Genomic DNA, 21,327 nt, shown 5'->3' with positions numbered 1-21,327 from the left:
TGGTTCCATTACTGTAATGCAGAGCTGGCCAAACGACTGCATGGGAGCTGGGTCCAAAGTTAGTCCACAAGACTGTTTGCTTGGCCCCCAAAAGGAATGCACTAATAGCTAAAAAGTTTATTATTCTGCATATTTAGAGGAATATTACAGACAGGCTAAGTTTTGTGAAAAAGCAGGTGAGAGAGAGAGAGAGAGAGAGAGAGTATAAAATCCATGTACACAAACAACAAGTGTGCAGTTGAAAATTGGCAATAAACACACAGATTTCCTTCCTCAGGGCCGTGGGGTGAGACAGGAATGCAGCTTGAGCCCCACCCTATTCAACATATACACTGAGTGTACAAAACATTAGGAATGCCTTCCTAATATTGAGTTGCACCCCATTTTACCTTCAGAACAGTCTCAATTCATTGGGACATGGACTCTACAAGGTGTTGAAAGCATTCCACAGGGATGCTGGCCCATGTTGACTGCAATGCTTCCCACAGCTGTGTCAAGTTGGCTGAACCATTCTTGATACACAGAGGAAACTTTTGAGCATGACAAACCCATCAGTGTTGTAGTTCTTGACTACACTCAAACCGGTGCGCCTGGCACTTACTACCATATCCCTTTCTAAGGCACTTAAACATTTTGTCTTTCCCATTTACCCTATATATGGCACACATACACAGTCAATGTCTTAATTGTCTCAAGGCTTAAAAATCCTTCTTTAGCCCGTCTCCTGTCCTTCATCTACACTGATTGGAGAGGACTTAACAAGTGACATCAATAAGTGATCATACCTTTCACCTGGATTCACCTGGTCAGTCTATGTCCTGGAAATGTTTTGTACAATCAGTGTACAATAAATATATCAATGAATTGGCGAGGGCAGTGGAACAGTCTGCAGCATCCAGCCTCACCCTTCTGGACTGAGCAATCAAAATGTCTACTGTTTGCAGATGATCTGGTTCTTATGTCCCCAACCAAGCAGGGCCTACAGCAGCACCTAGATATTCTGCACAGATTCTGTGAAACTTGGGCCCAATGAATCTCAGTAAAGAGAAAAATAATGGTGTTCCAAAAAAGCTCCTGTTACCAGGACAACAAATACAAATGAAATCTAGACACCGTTGCCCTAGAGCACACAAAGAACTATACCTACCTCGGCCTAAACATCAACACGACAGTTACCTTTCACAAGGCAGTGAAGGATCTAACACCATCAAAATGAATATACAACCGGTCATCCCAGTTACGATCTAGCAAAAAATACTTCAATCAGTTATAGAAGCCATTACTCTCTATGGTTGTGAGGTCTGGGGTCAACTCACCAAACAAGAATTCACAAAACGGGACAAACACCCAATTGAGACTCTACATACAGAATTCTGCCAAAAAATATACTTAGTGTACAACGCAAAGCCCCAAACAATGCATGCAGTGCTGTTAAAATCTATAACCACCTAAAAGGAAGCTATGACACACATTCCACCACAAAGCCCTCACCTACAGAGAGATGAACCTAGAGAAGTGTCCTCTCATCTAGCTGGTTCTGGGGTTCTGTTCACAAACACAAACAGACCCCACAGAGCCCCAGGACAGCAACACAATCAGACCCAACCAAATCATGAGAAAACACTTCGAGAACTATTTGACACACTGTAAATTATCAACCAAAAAACAGAGCAACTGTAGCTCAGTTGGTAGAGCATGGTGTTTGCAACGCATGGTGTTTGCAACGCCAGGGTTGTGGGTTCGATTCCCACGGGGGGCCAGCACAGAAGAAAAAAAAATGTATGAAATGTATGCATTCACTACTGTAAGTCACTCTGGATAAGAGCGTCTGCTAAATGACTAAAATGTAAAAATGTAATGCTATCTGTCCCTAAACAGTGAGTACACAGCAGCAAAATACCTGACCACTGTGACTGACCCAAAATTAAGAAAATCCTTGACAATGTAAAGACTCAGTGAGCATAGCCTTGCTTTTGAGAGAGGCCGCCATAAGGCAGACCTGGCTCTCGAGAGAAGACAGGCTATGTTCCCATTACCCACAAAATGAAGTGGAAACTGAGCTGCACTTCCCAACATTCTGCCAAACATATGACCACATTAGAAATACATATTTCCCACATATCACACAGACCCACAAATAATTTGAAAACAAATCAAACATTGATAAAGTCCCATATCTGTTAAGTGAAATACTACAGTGTGCAGTCACATCAGCAAGATTTGTGGACCGTTGCCATGAAAACAGGGCAACCAGTGGAGCACAAACAACATGGTAAATACCACCAATACTTATCTGTTTATTTCTCTTCCCCTACTATTCATACTACAACTATTTGCACATTGCTAAAACACTGTACATAACACTTTAAATGTCTATCTTTTTTAAACCTTTTTGAGTTCAATATTTTCAGTTAAATTCTAATTGTTTTTGGTTAATGTTGTTTTGTGTCTTCTCACTTTTGTTTATTGTTTATTTCACTTGCTTTGGCAATGTAAACACGTTTCCCATGCCAATGAAGCCCCTTTGAATTGAATAGAGGTAGAGGGGAGAGGGGAGAGGGGAGAGGGGGAGGGGGGAGGGGGGAGGGTAGAGGGGGAGAGGGGAGAGGGGGCGGGGGAGGGGGGAGGGGGGAGGGGAGAGGGGGAGGGGGAGGGGGGAGGGGAGAGGGGAGAGGGGAGAGGGGGAGGGGGGAGGGGGGAGGGGGAGGGGGAGGGGGAGGGAGGAGAGGGGGAGAGGGGGAGAGGGGAGAGGGGGAGGGGGAGGGGGAGGGGGGAGGGGGAGGGGGGAGGGTAGAGGGGGAGAGGGGAGAGGGGGCGGGGGGAGAGGGGGCGGGGGGAGAGGGGGAGGGGGGAGCACTCTAAAAGTAGACACTAAAAGCAGACACAGTGTTGCATAGCTAATGGTGTGGTCAGAGCCCAAAGAGTTCCAGATACACTACAATGAGCCCATTACAGAGAGTGCTGCTCACCTTCAGAACCACTCCTGACAAACAGTTAGAAGGTTACAAGTCATCTCAGCACATTAGGACAAATTGTATTGGCCCTTTACTGCCCCTCACCTCCTAAATAAGTTTCATTACACACCGGTAAGCCAGTGAATCAAGTGCGGTCTATCTAACAGGACTTTATCTGCGCTCAAATGCACAACTACTACAATAATGAACAACATCTGTTGACTCAAAACAACAAGAACATTTCTACAGTAAAGTGTATGGTTTCTGTAATTCAAACAGAAGTGTAGCAATGGTCCAGTAAACTCTATGGGTCTCTCAGCTTCTCATTAATACAACACAGCAAAGCTATAACACTTGGTGCATGTGTCGTATCAGCAGATTGTCAAGCTTTCTGTACGTACAGTATGCATCTTGGATTAATATGATTTATTGTATCTCATATCATGGTGCCATTGTCCTGGTGAGTGTTGTGTAGGCATAATGTGTATTGGATTGTGGCCCGGCTATGAACGTTCCAGTTAGAAGACCATGGTAATGTGACGCTTGCCAGTGGGAGCCACAGTAACTGCATACAACGGTACCTTAATCCCTACCATTTGACCAACTGTTCTCCACATCCCATGTCCCCATATGCATGATGGACATCTGAGAGATGTGTTACAAAGACTGGGGAGGGATTTTTCACACAAAATAAAAACAGTTGACTGTTGTTCTGCCACCTTCCAGAATAGCCCGCAGGCACATTACAGGCAGACGCCATGTCATTCGGATCCATCTCACGGACAGACCTGACAAAGCCCAGGCCCATTATCATATCAGGAAAAGCCATTTTCAGAAACACCATGACACAGGTTAGCACTAATTCACTAGAATGCATTAAGCCCACACTGCTACAGGACTGTGCTTAAACAAACCCATTATATCCCCCATAACCGCCTCACAGCAAGCTGCCGTCATGTGATCGCATCCAATCAATGGTCATAATGGCAACACCAGCCAAAGGGAAGGATCCTTAAATGCCATCTTTACTTTGGCCAATTCCATCACAAGCAAGTCATTCTCAGCCCTTCTCTCCAAGGGCAATTTATGCGTAGTTTGTTAGGGTAAAATCAATAAAGATAGGTCTCAATAAGGCAAAAGGTCTGTTGTTGACGTTATCGGATTCACTCCTTGGTTAAAACCCCTTCTCTTTTCATCTCTGCAGTAGAAGAAGGCACTGAGAGATCAGAGACTCTGCACCTCTGACTTAACAGGAGCAGTGAGGAACACTGACTTTTCCTCCCACTCCACTAAAGGTCAGATTTGCAGGCTTGTTAAACACAGCTTCTCTGTGTTGTTCCCTTTTGTATGGCAATCTAATGTTGCCCTGGCAGATGGTGTTGAGACCATCCAACAGAATCAACACTCTGTGCTTTAACGTCCCCCTCTCTTTGTCATGATAGATATTGTGTATGAGTCATGATTCTTTGTACAGAGAAGCATCCCTACATCACAGGATTCACATAAGCTATTTGCTTGAATTGATTTAACAAGTCATTGCATTTGATTTTGCTTGCCACTGTTATTGCAACAGTGAGGCAATGGTGAGCGAGATCAATAGGATGATGAATAGGGGAAACCTACCGTGATGGTGGATTTCCCAGCGTACTTCGCATACTTTAGGAATAAAGGTTTCACCATCTTCTTCTGGGCTACAATCTGTGGAACACAGGAAAACTATGAATGACTGGTGACTAGTGAAGCAGTGAGAAGTATTACAGGACAATTAGTACGAAAGCAGTTTGAGAGCAGTATGACGAGGACTGGTGACCTCTAACCTTAACCCTCTGACCTCTGTTGTTGGTGAGCAGCAACTCGGCACACTGTTCCATTCAGTTTATGTGTGGTGAGTGATTTGATTAGACATAAGAAATGGTACATTGGATAACTGAGTGGAAGGGTCAGACATTCAGTACAGGACCTGGCCGAGCGTACACTCCACCCCACCCAGGAAGTCGTCATCGCGGGTGCCAATACTGTGGGTGCCATGGATGTCGTAGACCTCGAACCGCAGCTTCTGCACTTCCTCAAAGTAGTAGTCCAGGGTGAAGACCTTGGCAAAGACCGGGTGCAGGTTGCTCTTGATCACCTCTGTCCTGTCAAGCTGAAGCGACAAGAATGGAGAAAAAGGCACAGCATTAGAATGTGGACACGTTGTTGGATATTACTGGAGAAACTCGGACCTCCAACTCAACTCTCTAATGAGAGCTTCCTACCAATTAAACATAAAAAGTGCAGTTTTATATGCAATGTACATTGTATCAGTTCATTTGCGATGCTAATTAATGTATGGGACATGGTGATGCATTCATGGGCACATGGGAATGCAGGAACTACAGCCAAAGACCCATCTGCACCTGGATCACTGTTACAGCCACTGTTGGCATTCTTGTTTGTTTTCCTGTTGATTAGACCAAAATGGAAATCTTGTGAAGATTTTGTTCAGACAGTGACAGCAGAGAGGATTTTAGTGGACTGAGGGCTGAGAGCTCAGCAGACACACAGCTCATCCATTGCCATGCTTGAACATTCATACACCTGTTTATCTAATACACCTGGTTCATGCCTAAACTCTCCACATTGCCACCTGCTTTCAGTGTAGCACAGAGGCTGCGTTTACGCAGGCAGCCCGACTCTGATCTTTGACCAATCAGATCAGCTCTTTTGCCAATAATTGGGCAAAATATCAGAATTGGGCTGCCTATGTAAACCCAGCCAGAGTGTACCCATCTAGCACCCAGACAAATGATGTCCCGTTCAGTAGCATCCAGCATCCAATTATGTCCAGTACCAGATAAATGATTGTTAATTTAACTCCAAGCTAGGTATTCTGAGGGGAGTCAACTCATCATCAAAAGCATATGTGTCCCCTAAAGATGCTATCAGTAAATTAAGTGACCTAAAAAGCTGTGTTTGAACCATGGTTTAAGTGTTTCACGGTTTAAGTGAATCAATGGATTTCAAACTGGTTATTGAAAAGGCATATTAAAAAATAATTCAAGCCTAAGGCATCTGTCAATCTAAATCTGGTAGAAACTTAAAATGCCATAAATATTTTACTCATTTCCATTTATTTTAATTTGAGGAAAAGGTTGTGATGGTAAAACAGAAGATAAAGTCAGAAAGTCATCAAACACAGGTAGTTAAATATGAAAGGCAAATTGACATAATCTCCATAGTTTGACCTAAAAAAGAAATACTCTAGAGATTGCCATCAATCTCAATACAGGCCTAGACATCAATCTCACTAACAACCTTACCATAGCAAAGCCAAATCCCACCTGTCCATCAAGAATAAAGCTCCCTGATCAGCAGCTCTGTCAAAACTCTCTAAAGTCAGAGTCAACATGGGCCCCACACACCAAACGCCATGAACATACATGGCACACTATAGTACACACATGCACGTCCACGTTAACATTCAGATATTCAGGAGTTAATCCTACTGCTTTACCTCATGCTGTTTGCCTTGAGCTGACGAGAACACGCACAGACACACACACGCACATACACACACACTCACAATGGTTGATGAGAAGCAACAGAGAAAGCATGTACCTTTTCTCACTGACAATCACTGTGGAGTAAAGAGTCTAGTCTGCCAGTCCTAATTAGTGACACCTCAGGAGTGTTAAAGACAATGTTATTAAGTATACTGATACAGGTGACCTGAGGAATGGGGGTGGGTTGTCTTGTTATTCATTATTGACCTTGCAAACAGTACAAAGAGTGGTTAATTTCTCAGGAGATAACAGCCAAGACTCTCCAGCCCTCCTCCTCTCGCTGTTTCTCTCATTCTCTCTCTCAGTCTTTCTCTCTCTCGATCTCTTCCTGTGCTATCTGGTTGGACATATTTGTGAACACGGATAAGTTTGTTTCCGTGTGTGAAGAAAGCTACCCAGAGCCACAGAGGAAGGGCTGTGCCTGTGTGATGCCTACCCCTGTGATGCCCATTCATCTGGGGTGGTAGGGAGAGTCTACAGAGAGGTGACTGTCTGACGTATGATCTCTGAGATCCCAGGGAGTCAGCTCCCTCTCTCCTCACTCTCTCCTGCTTGCCAGCAGTCGGTCCTGAATGGGAGACCAGATGCTGCTGGAAGTGAGGTTGGAGGGTCAGTAGGGGGCACTCTGGCCAAAGGAGCTCCTAATAGAGTACCACAGTATGCGTCGTAAAACCTAGCGGACAAACAAGAAAATGGTTCCAATCGTTTTTCTCATAGGTGATTTTAGAAATACTTAAAATAAGGGCTGTGTTTGGTGTAGGATTACCCTAGCGAGAAGTTTTGATAACCGTGTAAATGGACAAGGTGACTTTTATCAATATATTTGCCTGTATTTACCCCCCCAAAATGAAATGCTATTTAGCTGCTAATGTAGCTATCAAAAAATACTACAAACGCAATGATGATCTGGACGAGACTGCCTAATCGAGGTAGATGTAACAATCATTTGGGGTGGTGCAGTGGACTAAGACATTGCATCGCAGTGCTAGAGGTGTCACTACAGACCCGGGGTCAATCCCGGGCTGTATCACAACCGGCCGTGATCGGAAGTCCCATAAGGTGACGCACAATTGGCCCAGTGTCGTGAGGGTTTGGCCGGGGTAGGTTGTCATTGTAAATAAACATGTGTTCTTAACTGACTTGCCTGGTTAAATAAGAAACAAATATCTAATGTTAGCTACATTTAGGAATTAATAACTTGGCAAAATGTCTTTAAATGAACAATTCTGTGAACTGTCTTGTGCAAGTTTTAAATTGACACAATACCTGTTAGCAAAGGTGTCAGCTAGAGATGACGTGCAGGAGCTTGGATATGTAGTCTTGCATTACCTTTCATGCTAATTAGGATTTCGAATCTGAGCGTAAATAGAGACTAATATATTGATAAATTGTCCAAGAGAGATTTACATGGTTATCAAAAAGTCACGCCAGAGTAAGCCTACACGAAACACAACCCTTATTTTAAATGTTTCTAAAATTCCCTATGGGAAAAATGTATGGTGGAAAAACGATTGGAACCATTTCCCTGTTTGACCGCTAGGTTTTATGGGTATGATGACACCCTCACTGTAGGGCTCTATGCCCCAGGGCAGTGAAGGGGACATTGCACTGAGTAGGGTCTTTCAGATGGGATTTTAAAATGGGTGTCCTGACTCTCTGTGGGCATAAAAAAATTCCATGCCACTTATCGTAAGAGTAGGGGTGTAATGCCGCGTTCAAAAAAACTGGGAACTCTAGAAAACAACTAGCTCCAACTGCGATAAATCTTTTTGAACGGTCATCCAACTCGGAATTCCAAGTCGGAAACTTGGGCATCTTTCTAGAGCTACGACTTCCCGACCTGAAGATAACTGATGTCATGATTTGACCATGTTTTTTACCCAACAGAGAACAGAGGAATCTCATTAAGTCATTTTCATACAGGGAAGGTGGTATCAGTGACAAACACTAGAATGCAAAACTGCTACAGGTGGAGGGGGATACAGAGAGGAAAAATGTGAATCGATTTCTTGATACCTAACTTTTATAAAATAAGTCTAATCACATCTTCAACTAAAAAATGTAGGCGTTTTTTTTGTTCCCTTGTGTCCATGGAAGCACCGCTGCAACGCGTTATATTTTACAGTGAAGGCTGCAGAAGCCTTCCTTTGACGGCAAGTCTTTCGTCTGCACACCCGCCACATGTGCGTGATTGGCTGGGGAACGACGGCTGGCTGGTGGCAGAATATTGTATATACATTCGTTCATATGGGCAGAATATTGAATAAAAGTCATAAATAATGTGCTGCATTCGTTCGGCAGGAGAGAGAGAAGCGAGATCTGTGTGGATTTAGCTACCCGCTCTCTCTCAGCCTTCGGCAGGATGAGCAAATTATTTGCATGACAATGTTGCTTCCCTGTTCAGATGGATGAGAGCAAAGGAGTTGGCCACCAAAGACTCAAATACAGAGTAGTACAAGACATCATATCCCAAGGGAGTGTTCATTCAAAGGCCTCTTCCCCAGCCCAACTATCTTGACACAGCTCTCTGTTTTGCTGAATTCTATCTTTAGTAAAACCATGAAGTGGCTTCTACATCGACAAACATGCTCCAGACACTGTATATCAACACCACTGGTATCGTTAAGATCAGTGGCATGTATTGATGGATGCTAAGGGAAGCCAGGCTTTCCCAAATCATTTACCAAGAAAAAAACATAAAATGATATATCTTTCATTTCTCTGTGTTTTCATAATTGACCTTCAATTCACAAGAGGCTGAATGTGTCTCACCGGAGAAAGCATCAGATCGAGAGAAACAGCGCCCCTCTGTCTCTGTAGGCCATCTATTTGATGCGGTCTGGTCATAAAGAGTACGATATTGCTGCCACCCGTAGCATTGAACGCAAGGGAAACCAGCAAGCGTTTGGTCTAAAAGTATAAATTATAAAATAATAGCCAGTCAGCATTGAGCTCAACTGTGAATGGTCCTGGCGTACCAAAATAAAGTGTCAAGGGAAGCCAGTTTGGATTTGGCTTCAGTCCTATCATAGATCTCGTTTTGTTGTTGTCCTCCGGTAGCTAGCTAGCTAGCTAGCTAAAATTGGCCCTTTCCTAAATTAGATGGAGTTAGGGATTTGGACTTGTGGTTTTACTTAGTTCTCTGTACAGGCCAATGATTATAAAGGCAATTTTGATCCAACCATAAACTACATTGTGCCCCTGGACTGAGAGGATGGAGGTTCAATATGTAGCTAAATGTAGAAGGCTAAAATTGCCCATGAAAGGAAGTTGGGCTAGCAGCAATCATTTTAGCCAGGTAGCCTAGGACAACAAAGAAATAAGAGTGTACTGTATGACAGTCATAGACAACTCAGTCAACATGAAATACTTTCACCAACACACACACACACACACACTCACACACACACACACACACACACACACACACACAAATCAGAACCATGGACAGCCACATCATATGTACCTTACATGGATTGGACTAAATAGTTTTTGGTATCTTTTAGTTGTCACTGTATTAGACTAAGCATAGGTGATTTGGTGATGTTGAAATGGTGCTGTAATAGTGGCGGCAGCTCCTGTTTTCTTTGCGACTTGCAGTATCTCTCTGTGGTTCTAAATTGTAGTTGTTTAGTAGTCTGAAAATGTCAGAAACATGAACTTTCTTGACCATGCTGTAGGTCATGTAACTGTTTGTTACATGCAATATGCTTTGTGGACTACACCGGACAACGGCTGCTCTCTGGTTTTGTGATGAAACAAAGGGGTGGTTGAATTTGTCCTGCCACTGTGTTTGATTATTGTCTCTGCCTTAGGCCTATATATCACAGTAGCAAGGCAAACAAACTAACAGGTTATAGAGCAAACAACACAATTATCACAACAGAGGTTGTAATATGGCTTTTTTTCTGTCTTGGCTTCCCCAGTGATTTTACCCACGCACCGCTTCTGGTTAACATACATTTGGTCATGCAGTGTATGTGGACACCTGCTCATTGAACATCTCATTCCAAAATCATGGGCATTAATATGGAGTTGGTCCCCCCTCTGCTGCTATAACAGCCTACACTCTTCTGGGATGGCTTTCCACTAGATGCTGGAACATTTCTGCAGGGACTTGCTTCCATTCAGCCACAAGAGCATTAGTGAGGTCAGGTACTGATGTTGAGCGATCAGGCCTGGCTCGCAGTGGGCATTCCAATTCATCCCAAAGGTGTTCGATGGGGTTGAGGTCAGGGCTCTGTGCAGGCTAGTCAAGTTCTTCCCCATCTATCTCGACAAACCATTTCTGTGTGGACCTCGCTTTGTGCATGGGGGTATTGTCATGCTGAAACAGGAAAGGGCCTTCCCCAAACTGTTGCCACAAAGTTAGACGCATAGAATCGTCTAGAATGTAATTGTATGCTGAAGCATTAAGATTTCCCTTCACTGGAACTAAAGAGCCTAGCCTGAACCATGAAAAACAGACCATCATTCCTCCTCCACCAAACTTTACAGTTGGCACTATGCATTCGGTCAGGTAGCTTGCTCCTGGCATCTGCCAAATCCAGATTTGTCCATCGGACTGCCAGATGGTGAAGCGTGATTCATCACTCCAGGGAACACGTTTCCACTGCTCTAGAGTCCAATGACGACGAGCTTTACACCACCCCAGCCTACGCTGGCATTGCACATGGTGATCTTAGGCTTGTGTGCAGCTGCTCAGCCATGGAAACCCATTTCATGAAGCTCCCAAAGAACAGTTATTGTGCTGACGTTACTTCCAGAGGCAGTTTGAAACTTGGTAGTGAGTGTGTCAACCGAGGACAGACGATCTTTACACGCTTCAGCACTCGGTGGTCCCGTTCTGTGAGCTTGTGTGGCCTACCAAATCGTGGCTGAGCTGTTGTTGCTCCTAGAAGTTTCCACTTCACAATAACAGCACTTACAGTTGACCAGGACAGCTCTAGCAGGGCAGAAATTTGACGAACTGACTTGTTGGAAAGGTGGCATCCTATGACTGTGCCATGTTGAATGTCACTGAGCTCTTCCATGGAGATTGCATGGCTGTGTGCATGATTTTATACCTCTGAAATAGCCGAATTCACTAATTTGAAGTCCGCTATATATGACTGATATTCTGTATATCTATAAGGCAGTTTGAATTATAGATGGTTACCAAAGAAATCCATCTTTGTTCCTTCAGCCCACCTTCAGCCCATTGCGTTCTCATTTGAGAAGCATTCTCCACTGACATGGATGATATGGTTATTCGGAGCATTAGGTTGTATCAATTATATCACCTCCTAATGCTCGAGCTGAATTTAGGGGAGTTATGTAAACTACTCAAATGCTCAGCTTGCAGAGAACCCAGGTTAATCTCCTCATGAAATGTTGTTTTATTGCATTACCACAGCGACAAATTGATTAGTGTGTGCTCAACACTATCAGCCAAGCTTCATTATTGCCAAAGCCTCGGAACACATTTCTCATTCATAACCATTAACTGGGCCTCAATAAATGCTTCCCATCTCAACACACTACGATTTGGCATTGTCACTGTTAATCATTATCTGGCAATGCCTGGAGGAGAGGCAAAAACATTGGGGCATAATTGCAACAAACACTGAGTGTACAAAAAAATGTGGAACATTAGGAACCCCTTGCTAATATTGAGTTGCACCCCCTTTTGCCCTCAGAACAGCCTCAATTCGTCAGGGCATGGACTCTACAAAGTTTCTCAGGGACGGTTTACTCTTGAAATGTCTTTGGTCTCTACTGACTTAGCTAAATCAGCTTTTAGTTTTCTTGCACCTTATTTGTGGAACAATCTTCAAAATGTTGTTAAATGTGATGTGATGCCTCTAGGACCATTCAGAAAGATGATTGAGGACCTTATTACTGATGTATGTGTTTTTTTTTTATGACCGGGTTTTTCTTTCTGCTTGCATTTTGTCTTTATATTGATGTCTATTTTCTGTAATTTATGTCATTCAGGGCTCATCTTTAAAAGAGACCTTGGTTAAATAAGGATAAATTAATACAATTCACAGGGATGTTGGCCCATGTTGACTCCAATGCTTCCCAAAGTTGTGTTAAGTTGGCTGGATGTCCTTTGGGGTGGTGGACCATTTTTGATACACACGGGAAACTGTTGAGCGTTAAAAAAAAACAGCAGCATTGCAGTACCATACCCCGTTCAAAGGCACTTAAATATTTTGTCTTGCCCATTCACCCTCTGAATGGCACACATACACAATCCATGTCTCAATTGTCTTTAACCTGTCTCCTCCTCTTCATCTACACTGATTGAAGTGGATTTAACGAGTGACATCAATAAGGGATCATAGCTTTCACCTGGATTCACCTGGTCAGTCTATGTCATGGAAGAGCAGGGATTCCCTCTTAAGGTTTGGACCCTTTTTTAAAAATTTTCACCTAAAATGACATACCCAAATGTAACTGCTCAGGACCTGAAGCAAGGATATGCATATTCTTAATACCATTTCAAAGGAAACACTTTGAAATTTGTGGAAATGTGAAAATAATGTAGGAGAATATAACACATTAGATCTGGTCAAATATAATACAAAGACGTGTTAAAAACGTGTTATTTTTCTTTTTTTTCTTTTCTTTTTTTTCATCTTTGAAATGCAAGAGAAATGCCAATATATGACTTAGGAATCTAGGCGCAATTTAGATTCTGGCCACTAGATGGCAGCAGTGTATGACTGAGTTTTAGACTGAGATGGCAACGTTTTAGACTAATCCAATGAACCATTGCATTTCTGTTCAAAATAGTACCAGGCTGGAACAGTGCCAGGCTGGAATCCCATCTCAAATCATCCAATCGCAAATCATCCCATCTCAAATGGGAACGCAATGGGCTGAAGGAACAAAGATGGATGGATTTCTTTGGCAACCACCTTTAATTCGAACTGCCTTATAGATATACAGAATATCAGTCATATATAGTGGACTACTGCATCATGGGAAATATGCTATTCATAGCTCACACACCCCCAGCTCATATTACAGATAGTGTACTAGTGTAATTCCAAGGCAGACAAGAAACTATGACCAGCAACTTAGAATGAGATAGTGAGAAAGAGATACGGAGAGTAGAGGAAGAAGCATGAAAAGGAAAATAAGATTTCCTGTCCACATCCCTCCTCCTGTGAACAATGTTCTCGGTGATCTGTTTGAGAATTTCAATTCAGTTTCAGGTAGCTACTCTATAAATCAGAATCCATTTCAAAAGAAAAGAAGATGGCAGCAATACCACCAAGCCAGCACCAGATACGTCACTTCTCCCTGGCTCTACTTTGTTCTCTGTGATCTGGTGCACTGCCCAGCTGTTGGGATAATGGGAGCAGGATTAAGATTTCATCCTCAGTCTGACACGTTCACACAAACAGCTCACTCCTGTCTTCAAGCCACCACTGCCGTTCCAGATAATACTTGTTTTCTCGAAATGTGGCTCAGCTTTGATATGGAGAAATGGAGGGCGGGGAGATGGCTGCCCCTCCCACTGTGCCGTCCATATCCTGCTAGGTGACAATGCCCTCCATTCAGTAGAAATAAGCACTCACTCTGGTTCACCTCATGCTATCCAACTCTGTCAGACACGGAATCATTGTTATTTTAATAAACTGGGGTCATACTACCCAATGTTACATGTCAACATCATAGAGATACTTATGCAGCTCATTACTGGCGTTTGTGCTGCACAGGCTTAGTTGTTTTAGCATCAACATCCATTGCTTATTGTTCATACAATCAGTACATTATGGAGCGAACAAAGTTAGTTAAGACTTTACCAGGCCAGTAGGTTGGGGACATACAGGGGATGGGGGGTACTCACCTCTGTCCACTGTCCCTGGTTCTGCACCATGAGTATGACACATGGGTCAGACTTGTTCAGTGTGTCTCGGTCCAGCAGGGCCTTGCAGGCGACGCGCAGCTCCACTTTGGAGACGCATGCGACAGGGCCACCGAGGGCGGCCCCTGGGGAGGTAGCATCCTGGATGTCATTCATCCTGGCTCAGGACCCGAGGTGTCAACCAGTAAGGAGCAAGAGATGGTGGGTGCTGCCGAGAGCTCAGAGTAATGGGAACTACTAGGGATGGCAAAGGGATTCAAGCCAAGCGAGGCACTGAAATCTCACAGAGTTAGATACATAGAAGAGAAGAATGGATAGTTGGACTTGGTAGTGAATGTTACAAAAGGGCAAAGAGTTCTCTCAGAGGTCTGTATTTGAGAGGAAGACAGGTGTCCTTTAATGTCTGCAGAGATAACAGACAGGGTGGGCCGAGCTGGATGGAGGTTGGGGAGTCTTGATTAGATGATCAGAAAGCTGTGGAGAGTCATTTACGATTCAGGATCAGCCAAAGTGTGTTTTCATGTGTTCTTCATGAAAAAGTTGTCCATGAGCATAACAACTGGGTTAAAAAAAAGAGTATGCTCCCAATCATCCTTCTCTTCAAAGTCCACACAGGTACCGTACCTATGTAAAGAAAACACAAATGAAAGGTCCAATGCAGCTGTTTTTATCTTAATATCAAATAATTTCTGAATAACAATAAAGTACCTTACTGTGATTGTTTTCAATTAAAATGGCCAAAAATACTTTCTTAGCAAAGAGCAATTTCTCAAGCAATGATTTTGCTAGGACTGTCTGTGAGTGGTCTGAAAACTAGATTATCATTGGCAAAGAGGTTTGGAACTGTCTTTCTTATTGGACTAATTACCGCCTGGTGATGTCACCAGGCAGGCCAAAACTCAATCCCAACAAAACAGGTTGAAATTTCAGGTGGTCTTGTCAAACAACTCTTGTACTAAAATGGCATAATAATTTTCAAAATGTCACAGTATTATTCCAAAATAGTTTGAATATATATATATATATACACAACACAGAAAAATCACGTTTTTGACTGCACTGGGCCTTTAAGTATCTGCAAAATAGCATATATCCACAAACAAAATGTTATTGAACCATTATCATCATCTTAAAGGAGCAATTTACAGATACCCAAATAAATATTATTGTAAAGTGGTTGTTCCACTGGATATCATAAGGTGAATGCACCATTTTGTAAGTCGCTCTGGATAAGAGCGTCTGCTAAATGACTTAAATGTAAATGTAAATGTAAATATTAGCACAATCCCAGTTCAGACCGGAAGAAGTTTGCATATGAGGTAGGCTATGAAGGTGGTTGAATAATAACAGGTGAATTGCTACTCAGTAAAAAAATATAATATTGACAAAGCCTGCCCAGGCGCAAGAATCCACATTGCCCTATTTCAGCACCACCGCCAGTGGACAGCGACCTTCAGTCACTCGGCTGCTGCTCTCCAGTGGGGTGAGGCTTGAAGCAATTATGTTACATTAGATCAGGCGCCCTTGGCAGCAATCATGTGTTTGACGAGGTAGTTAGAAACAATAAGAACAAATGACAAGGGCTCATATGACTCTTAAAATAGAACACATATTGAGATCATTGGCTACTATAAAACAACCAATAACCGAGAGTTGTAATTAGATCGAAATAATCTGCCCAACACTTGTAACGTTCAGTTGGTTTCATGTTCTTATAATAATTGTTAATATATTGCAATCACATATAATATGATGGTGGAACATAAATGCAAAAAATAAGAGTACTGATCTATAAATGTTACAGATTAAAAAATAAAATGTGGAGATGAGATTCTCATAGCCTATTATTGGTCAGCAATATGTCTACAACCTGTTGTCCGACAAATGAACCAACAGCTGCATGGGCACACACCTCTCCCTGGTCGTGTTAAACCGGGCGTAGCACGTGCATTTCATATATACTGTGTCTATATAGGATATATGTGTTATATCTGGTAGAAAGTCAGTTATAGACAGCTAAGCTTGATAACTGACTACTCAAGACTTGTACAATTGTAATTGACATGACTTCCATCCAACTAAGCAACTCATACAGATTTTTTTCTCAACTTTGGTCTCAACCTAAATGATTTCCTACGATAACTATAGCATGATTTGTTGAGGGTGACAGAGAGAAGCGCGACTGCCTTATTCATTCAATTATCGTCACATAATATATATAATCTGATCTACATTACTGGCTAAACTGGTCGTTTATCAATGCACCTCCACAACCTCTGAATGAATCCAAGCATTTCACAATGACTGATATAACAATACCACATGGACGTATACTATTCCAAAAATACTCTGCAATAACATTATTTTGTTCGATTACCTCAATCATTCAGAAACTTGCATCACATGCTTCAAAATAATACATCCAAACTCTTGCTGCTTGTTCCTACCTGTCGTGGTCCCCTGAACTTACACTTGTTGTTACCTTTCCTTCAACACACTGCTTGATTTTCCGAAACTCAGGAACAGTGGAGGGAAAGTGGTAGAAGCAAGGGGTGTGTGATAGCAGAGCGAGGGAGTGGATCTGCCAAACCACACCGATAAAGCTCGCAATGTCACCAGAATCCGCTAGAGGGAGACGTAGAGGTGCGACAGCGGTTCACAATAGCGATACAAGAGCACTCTCTTGGCGGCTGTTCCACACTAATCATCTCACCTTTCTGCTCATTTTCACATGAGCCTTATCTAAAGTTGACCACCAGAGCATTTATGCATTTGTTGATTAGCCTTTTGATTTAATCTGCTATAGATCAAATAAAATACAGTGACCAACAGACAATTAAAAGCATACAGATTACAAATATACAACTACAAATGTTGTTTACCTCAACACTAATGGGCTACATATTATACTGTCCACATACAATGTGAGGCTTTCCCCCCCCCTCCACAAGAAATTCCAATGGCTTGCATTTGTATTACTGGCTTGTCTCTGCATATCAAACACTGCAACATAGTACCTTGTTGCCAGATCATACCTGCTCAGCTCAAAGGCAAAATAAGTGTCTGCAATCCACCCAGAAATATTCACTCAGTTACATCAAGTAAGAGATACATAGTCTCTCCCTTCAGTAATAGGCCTATTAGTATGACACAATGTATTTATGCTGCAGTAGTTTATGTGTCGGGGGGCTAGGGTCAGTCTGTTACATCTGGAGTATTTCTCTTGTCTTATCCGGTGTCCTGTGTGAATTTAAATATGCTCTCTCTAATTCTCTCTTTCTCTCTTTCTGTCTTTCTCTCGGAGGACCTGAGCCCTAGGACCATGCCTCAGGACTACCTGGTATGATGACTCCTTGCTGTCCCCAGTCCACCTGGCCGTGCTGCTGCTCCAGTTTCAACTGTTCTGCCTGCGGCTATGGAACCCTGACCTGTTCACCGGACGTGCTTGTTGCACCCTCGACAACTACTATGATTATTATTATTTGACCATGCTGGTCATTTATGAACATTTTAACATCTTGACCATGTTCTGTTATAATATCCACCCTGCACAGCCAGAAGAGGACTGGCCACCCCTCATAGCCTGGTTCCTCTCTAGGTTTCTTCCTAGGTTTTTGGCCTTTCTAGGGAGTTTTTCCTAGGGAGTTTTTCCTAGCCACTGTGCTTCTTTCACATGCATTGCTTGCTGTTTGGGGTTTTAGGCTGGGTTTCTGTACAGCACTTTGAGATATCAGCTGATGTACGAAGGGCTATATAAATAAATTTGATTTGATTTGAATGTAACTATATTATTCCCAGTGGCTAGATATGACTTTTAGTATCATTGAAAGGGACTGCTGTCTTTCACGGAGGTCAATAATTACAACCCCAGGAAACACAGGAGGAGACACTTGACAGTCAGACAGCAGATATTGAATTAGACAGATCCTCAGGTGATGGCACAACAAGTTGTGTGTGAGCGCCCTGATGTGGCTGGCCAGACAGCTAAGGATCCTAAGTGACACTGAGCTCTAATGGAGAAACAATGGAGATTAATCACAGTCAGTGCTACTCTTGTAAATATCAGGAAATACTCTCTCTCTCTCTCTCACCCTTCCGCTACCTCCGCCCCCCCTCTCTTGCACTCTCACACACACACACACACACACACACACACACACACACACACACACACACACACACACACACACACACACACACACACACACACACACACACACACACACACACACACACACACACACACACGTTTTAGACTATTTAATACCAATAAAAGGGCTATAGCTAAAGCTATAATGATCTGAATATCAACAAGTGTTGGGCAGGTTTTAAAATCATTTGACACACACACATACACTCCGTTCTCTTCATATGAAGCCTTTTTCAGCCCACCCACAAGGCCCATATAATTTTTGTGAACTTGCTAAAACTAGCTAAAGATTATATAACATGATAGCTTTCCAGCTGACAATGAAGTGTATTCAGAGTTGTACATTTTCCTCTCAAAGCACTTAACTGTAGCAATTATAAATGGTGGGGGTCCCACCTACAGCACATATCCTTTCTGCCTTCCCACTTTGATGACAATAGGCTGGGTGAATGAATTAAAGTGCACTATATGCCTGCTCCCATTGCTTCAGGGCGAAGCCTATTCTGGGATGCAGAGAAAATGTCTGACTTAGCAATTCCTCTCTAAATGTTCTCTAAAGAGGATACAACATCATTGGTGGTAATACATCCTCTGGGCTCTGTTGTTGATTTCACTCCACAGGTACGCATTTGGGGTCTTGCTCCTTATAAAAGTTAGGCCTCCCTAAAGACTATTGGCAGCGAATGGGGAGGCTAATCAGTATTGGGCCGAGAGGTATTTATTCAAACAGCACTCGACTAAACGTTTGGCTCTATTTTAATTATTCGCTTTACTGGGCTGTTTGTCCCTCATCATGATCACATCAACAAACCCTGCAGCAGGAAACATCCTCCCCTCCAAGGCTTTCTGCCTCTTTAAAACGGAGATAGTGCTGTTTTATTGACCTATGACCCTCTGATGGTGATCAACTGATTTCCTTTATGTTATAATTCTTATAAGTAAATGTGCATAAGCTCACGAGTACAATAATTAACATGGCAACAACAGGGGTTTGATGCCACGGTAGCAAGAGGGTTAATTGCAGTTGTAGCCTAAAGAATGGTTAGTTACCCTATCGTCTTAGATTCTCACCTCCTGTGCCTCGAACTCGATGGGAATTCATTGCGAGTAGGAATCAACAGTGCCCTGGGCCATACACCTGAGCTCCATTATGCTGTAGCTCTTAACCAGAACCATCTGTTGCCGCTGTGCCAACACTAAAGCCTCTCCCTCTGGACTTCCTGTGTATTTATGCATATATTTATCAAGAGTCCTCTCGCTATCTAGCTGTTTATACCACTCCAGCTCCCAGGCAGACATTATGCTGTTGTCTAGCTCAAATGTTTTCCCGTAAAAATTGCTTGCTTGCTTTCAACATAACAGAAAACAATTTTGATAATGAGAGCTACATACCAACCAACTTTAATGATTTCTGCCATTGAGGTAACAAAAATAATGGAAAACATGAGAATGGAATTTGTGCAGGCACTGGTGAGGAGTTTATGTAACTTCATATGTAATCCTCCACCCAGCAGGTCCCCTGTGTTAAGATATTCTTAGACACATTGACTTACATGTAGGTTTTTGGGCAAACTCCCAATACTTCATTGATTCTAGAGGCTCCCATACCGGCTATGGTTGCTATAATTTCCACTTAATCTATTTGGTGTGCTTTTGTTTTAACATGATCTAGTTGATCTAAATATGGCTCAGTGAAATGGAAACGAAGTCTATCCTCTTACACTATTCATTGAGTGACCTAATATGAAAGCTGTCAGTCATAAACCTATCAATCAATTCCTGTTGGATCCTAAGGCTATGATACAGGCCTAGGGGAGAATATTCAAGAAATAAACACTAGTAAATTATGTTTTGGGAAAGATGCAGTCAAAGCTACATTGAACAGATTGTATCATCTTACAGTTTAAACACTCAACAAGTCAGTCAGAACATGAATAAACAACCAGCAGCACAATCTGAAGTAAATGATCAGAACAGAAGACATTAAAGAAGCACACCTGGCAGAGACAGAATCTTGTGCGGTTCTCACCGGATCTTTTATTCTGCTCAGGTCAGAGGTTGTCATGGCTGACAGAGTGTGCAGGAGCAGAGGAAATGGGACGTTTGCGTAATACTCCCACTGCCCTCCACGCCTCCACCCATGAACACTGCTGAGCAAATCAAGAGACATGACATCATACAAAGCCCGAACACACTCAATTTGATATCAAATCAAATGTATAAAGCCCTTCTTACATCAGCTGATGCCACAAAGTGCTATACAGAAACCCAGCCTAAAACCCCAAACAGCAAGCAATGCAGGTTTAGAAGCGCGATACTGCATTCATTCATTTTTAAGGTATAGCCCACACATCTCAAGGCTGCCTTTACATAGTCAAAGCTACAGTGTATTGGTTGTATAATTGCTATTATAGCATACATTGCTACAGTTTACATTCAAGTAACCTTAAGACATCATGCTGTGGCAGTCATTCTATCAGAGGGGCATAGGAACAATGCTGTCAGACTTCATCACCCGAATGATTTTTACCTTGAAGAAGTCGTATGACCTGCACTGTCCTTATGTTACCACAGATTCTGCCTTGTCTGTGGTGATAATCTCATCCCCAGAATATTACTCACAGTGCAGGTATCAGGTGCATGAGAATAACATAGTGGTGGTAGAATGTCAATGTACAGTGCCTTCGGAAAGTATTCAGACCACTTGACTTTTTCCACATTTTGTTAGGTTACAGCCTAATTGTAAAATTGATTCAATTGTTTGTTCCCCTCAATCTACACACAGTACCACATAATGACAAAGCAAAAACAGGTTTAGAC

The 21,327-nt window shown here is 42.7% G+C and overlaps 1 protein-coding gene across 1 annotated transcript in view; it reads right to left on the bottom strand.

The window, feature by feature from the left end:
• The window catches only part of LOC106587181 (copine-7), a 37,974-nt gene extending 21,067 nt beyond the window's left edge, over positions 1–16,907 (bottom strand). The window contains exons 1-4 of the mRNA XM_014175267.3: positions 16,805–16,907; positions 14,340–14,981; positions 4,915–5,097; positions 4,578–4,652 (exon numbers count right to left, since the gene is read on the bottom strand). Coding sequence (XP_014030742.1) covers positions 4,578–4,652; positions 4,915–5,097; positions 14,340–14,513 — 432 coding nt within the window. The 5' untranslated portion in view covers positions 14,514–14,981; positions 16,805–16,907. The remainder of the gene's footprint in view (positions 1–4,577; positions 4,653–4,914; positions 5,098–14,339; positions 14,982–16,804) is intronic.
• Positions 16,908–21,327: the final 4,420 nt, after the last annotated feature.

Source organism: Salmo salar, chromosome 26 (assembly GCF_965601325.2).
Source record: "Salmo salar chromosome 26, fSalSal1, whole genome shotgun sequence".
In the NCBI taxonomy this organism is placed as follows: domain Eukaryota; kingdom Metazoa; phylum Chordata; class Actinopteri; order Salmoniformes; family Salmonidae; genus Salmo; species Salmo salar.
Note: the sequence above shows the minus strand (reverse complement) of the source record. Positions and strands in the feature narration are given on the sequence as shown.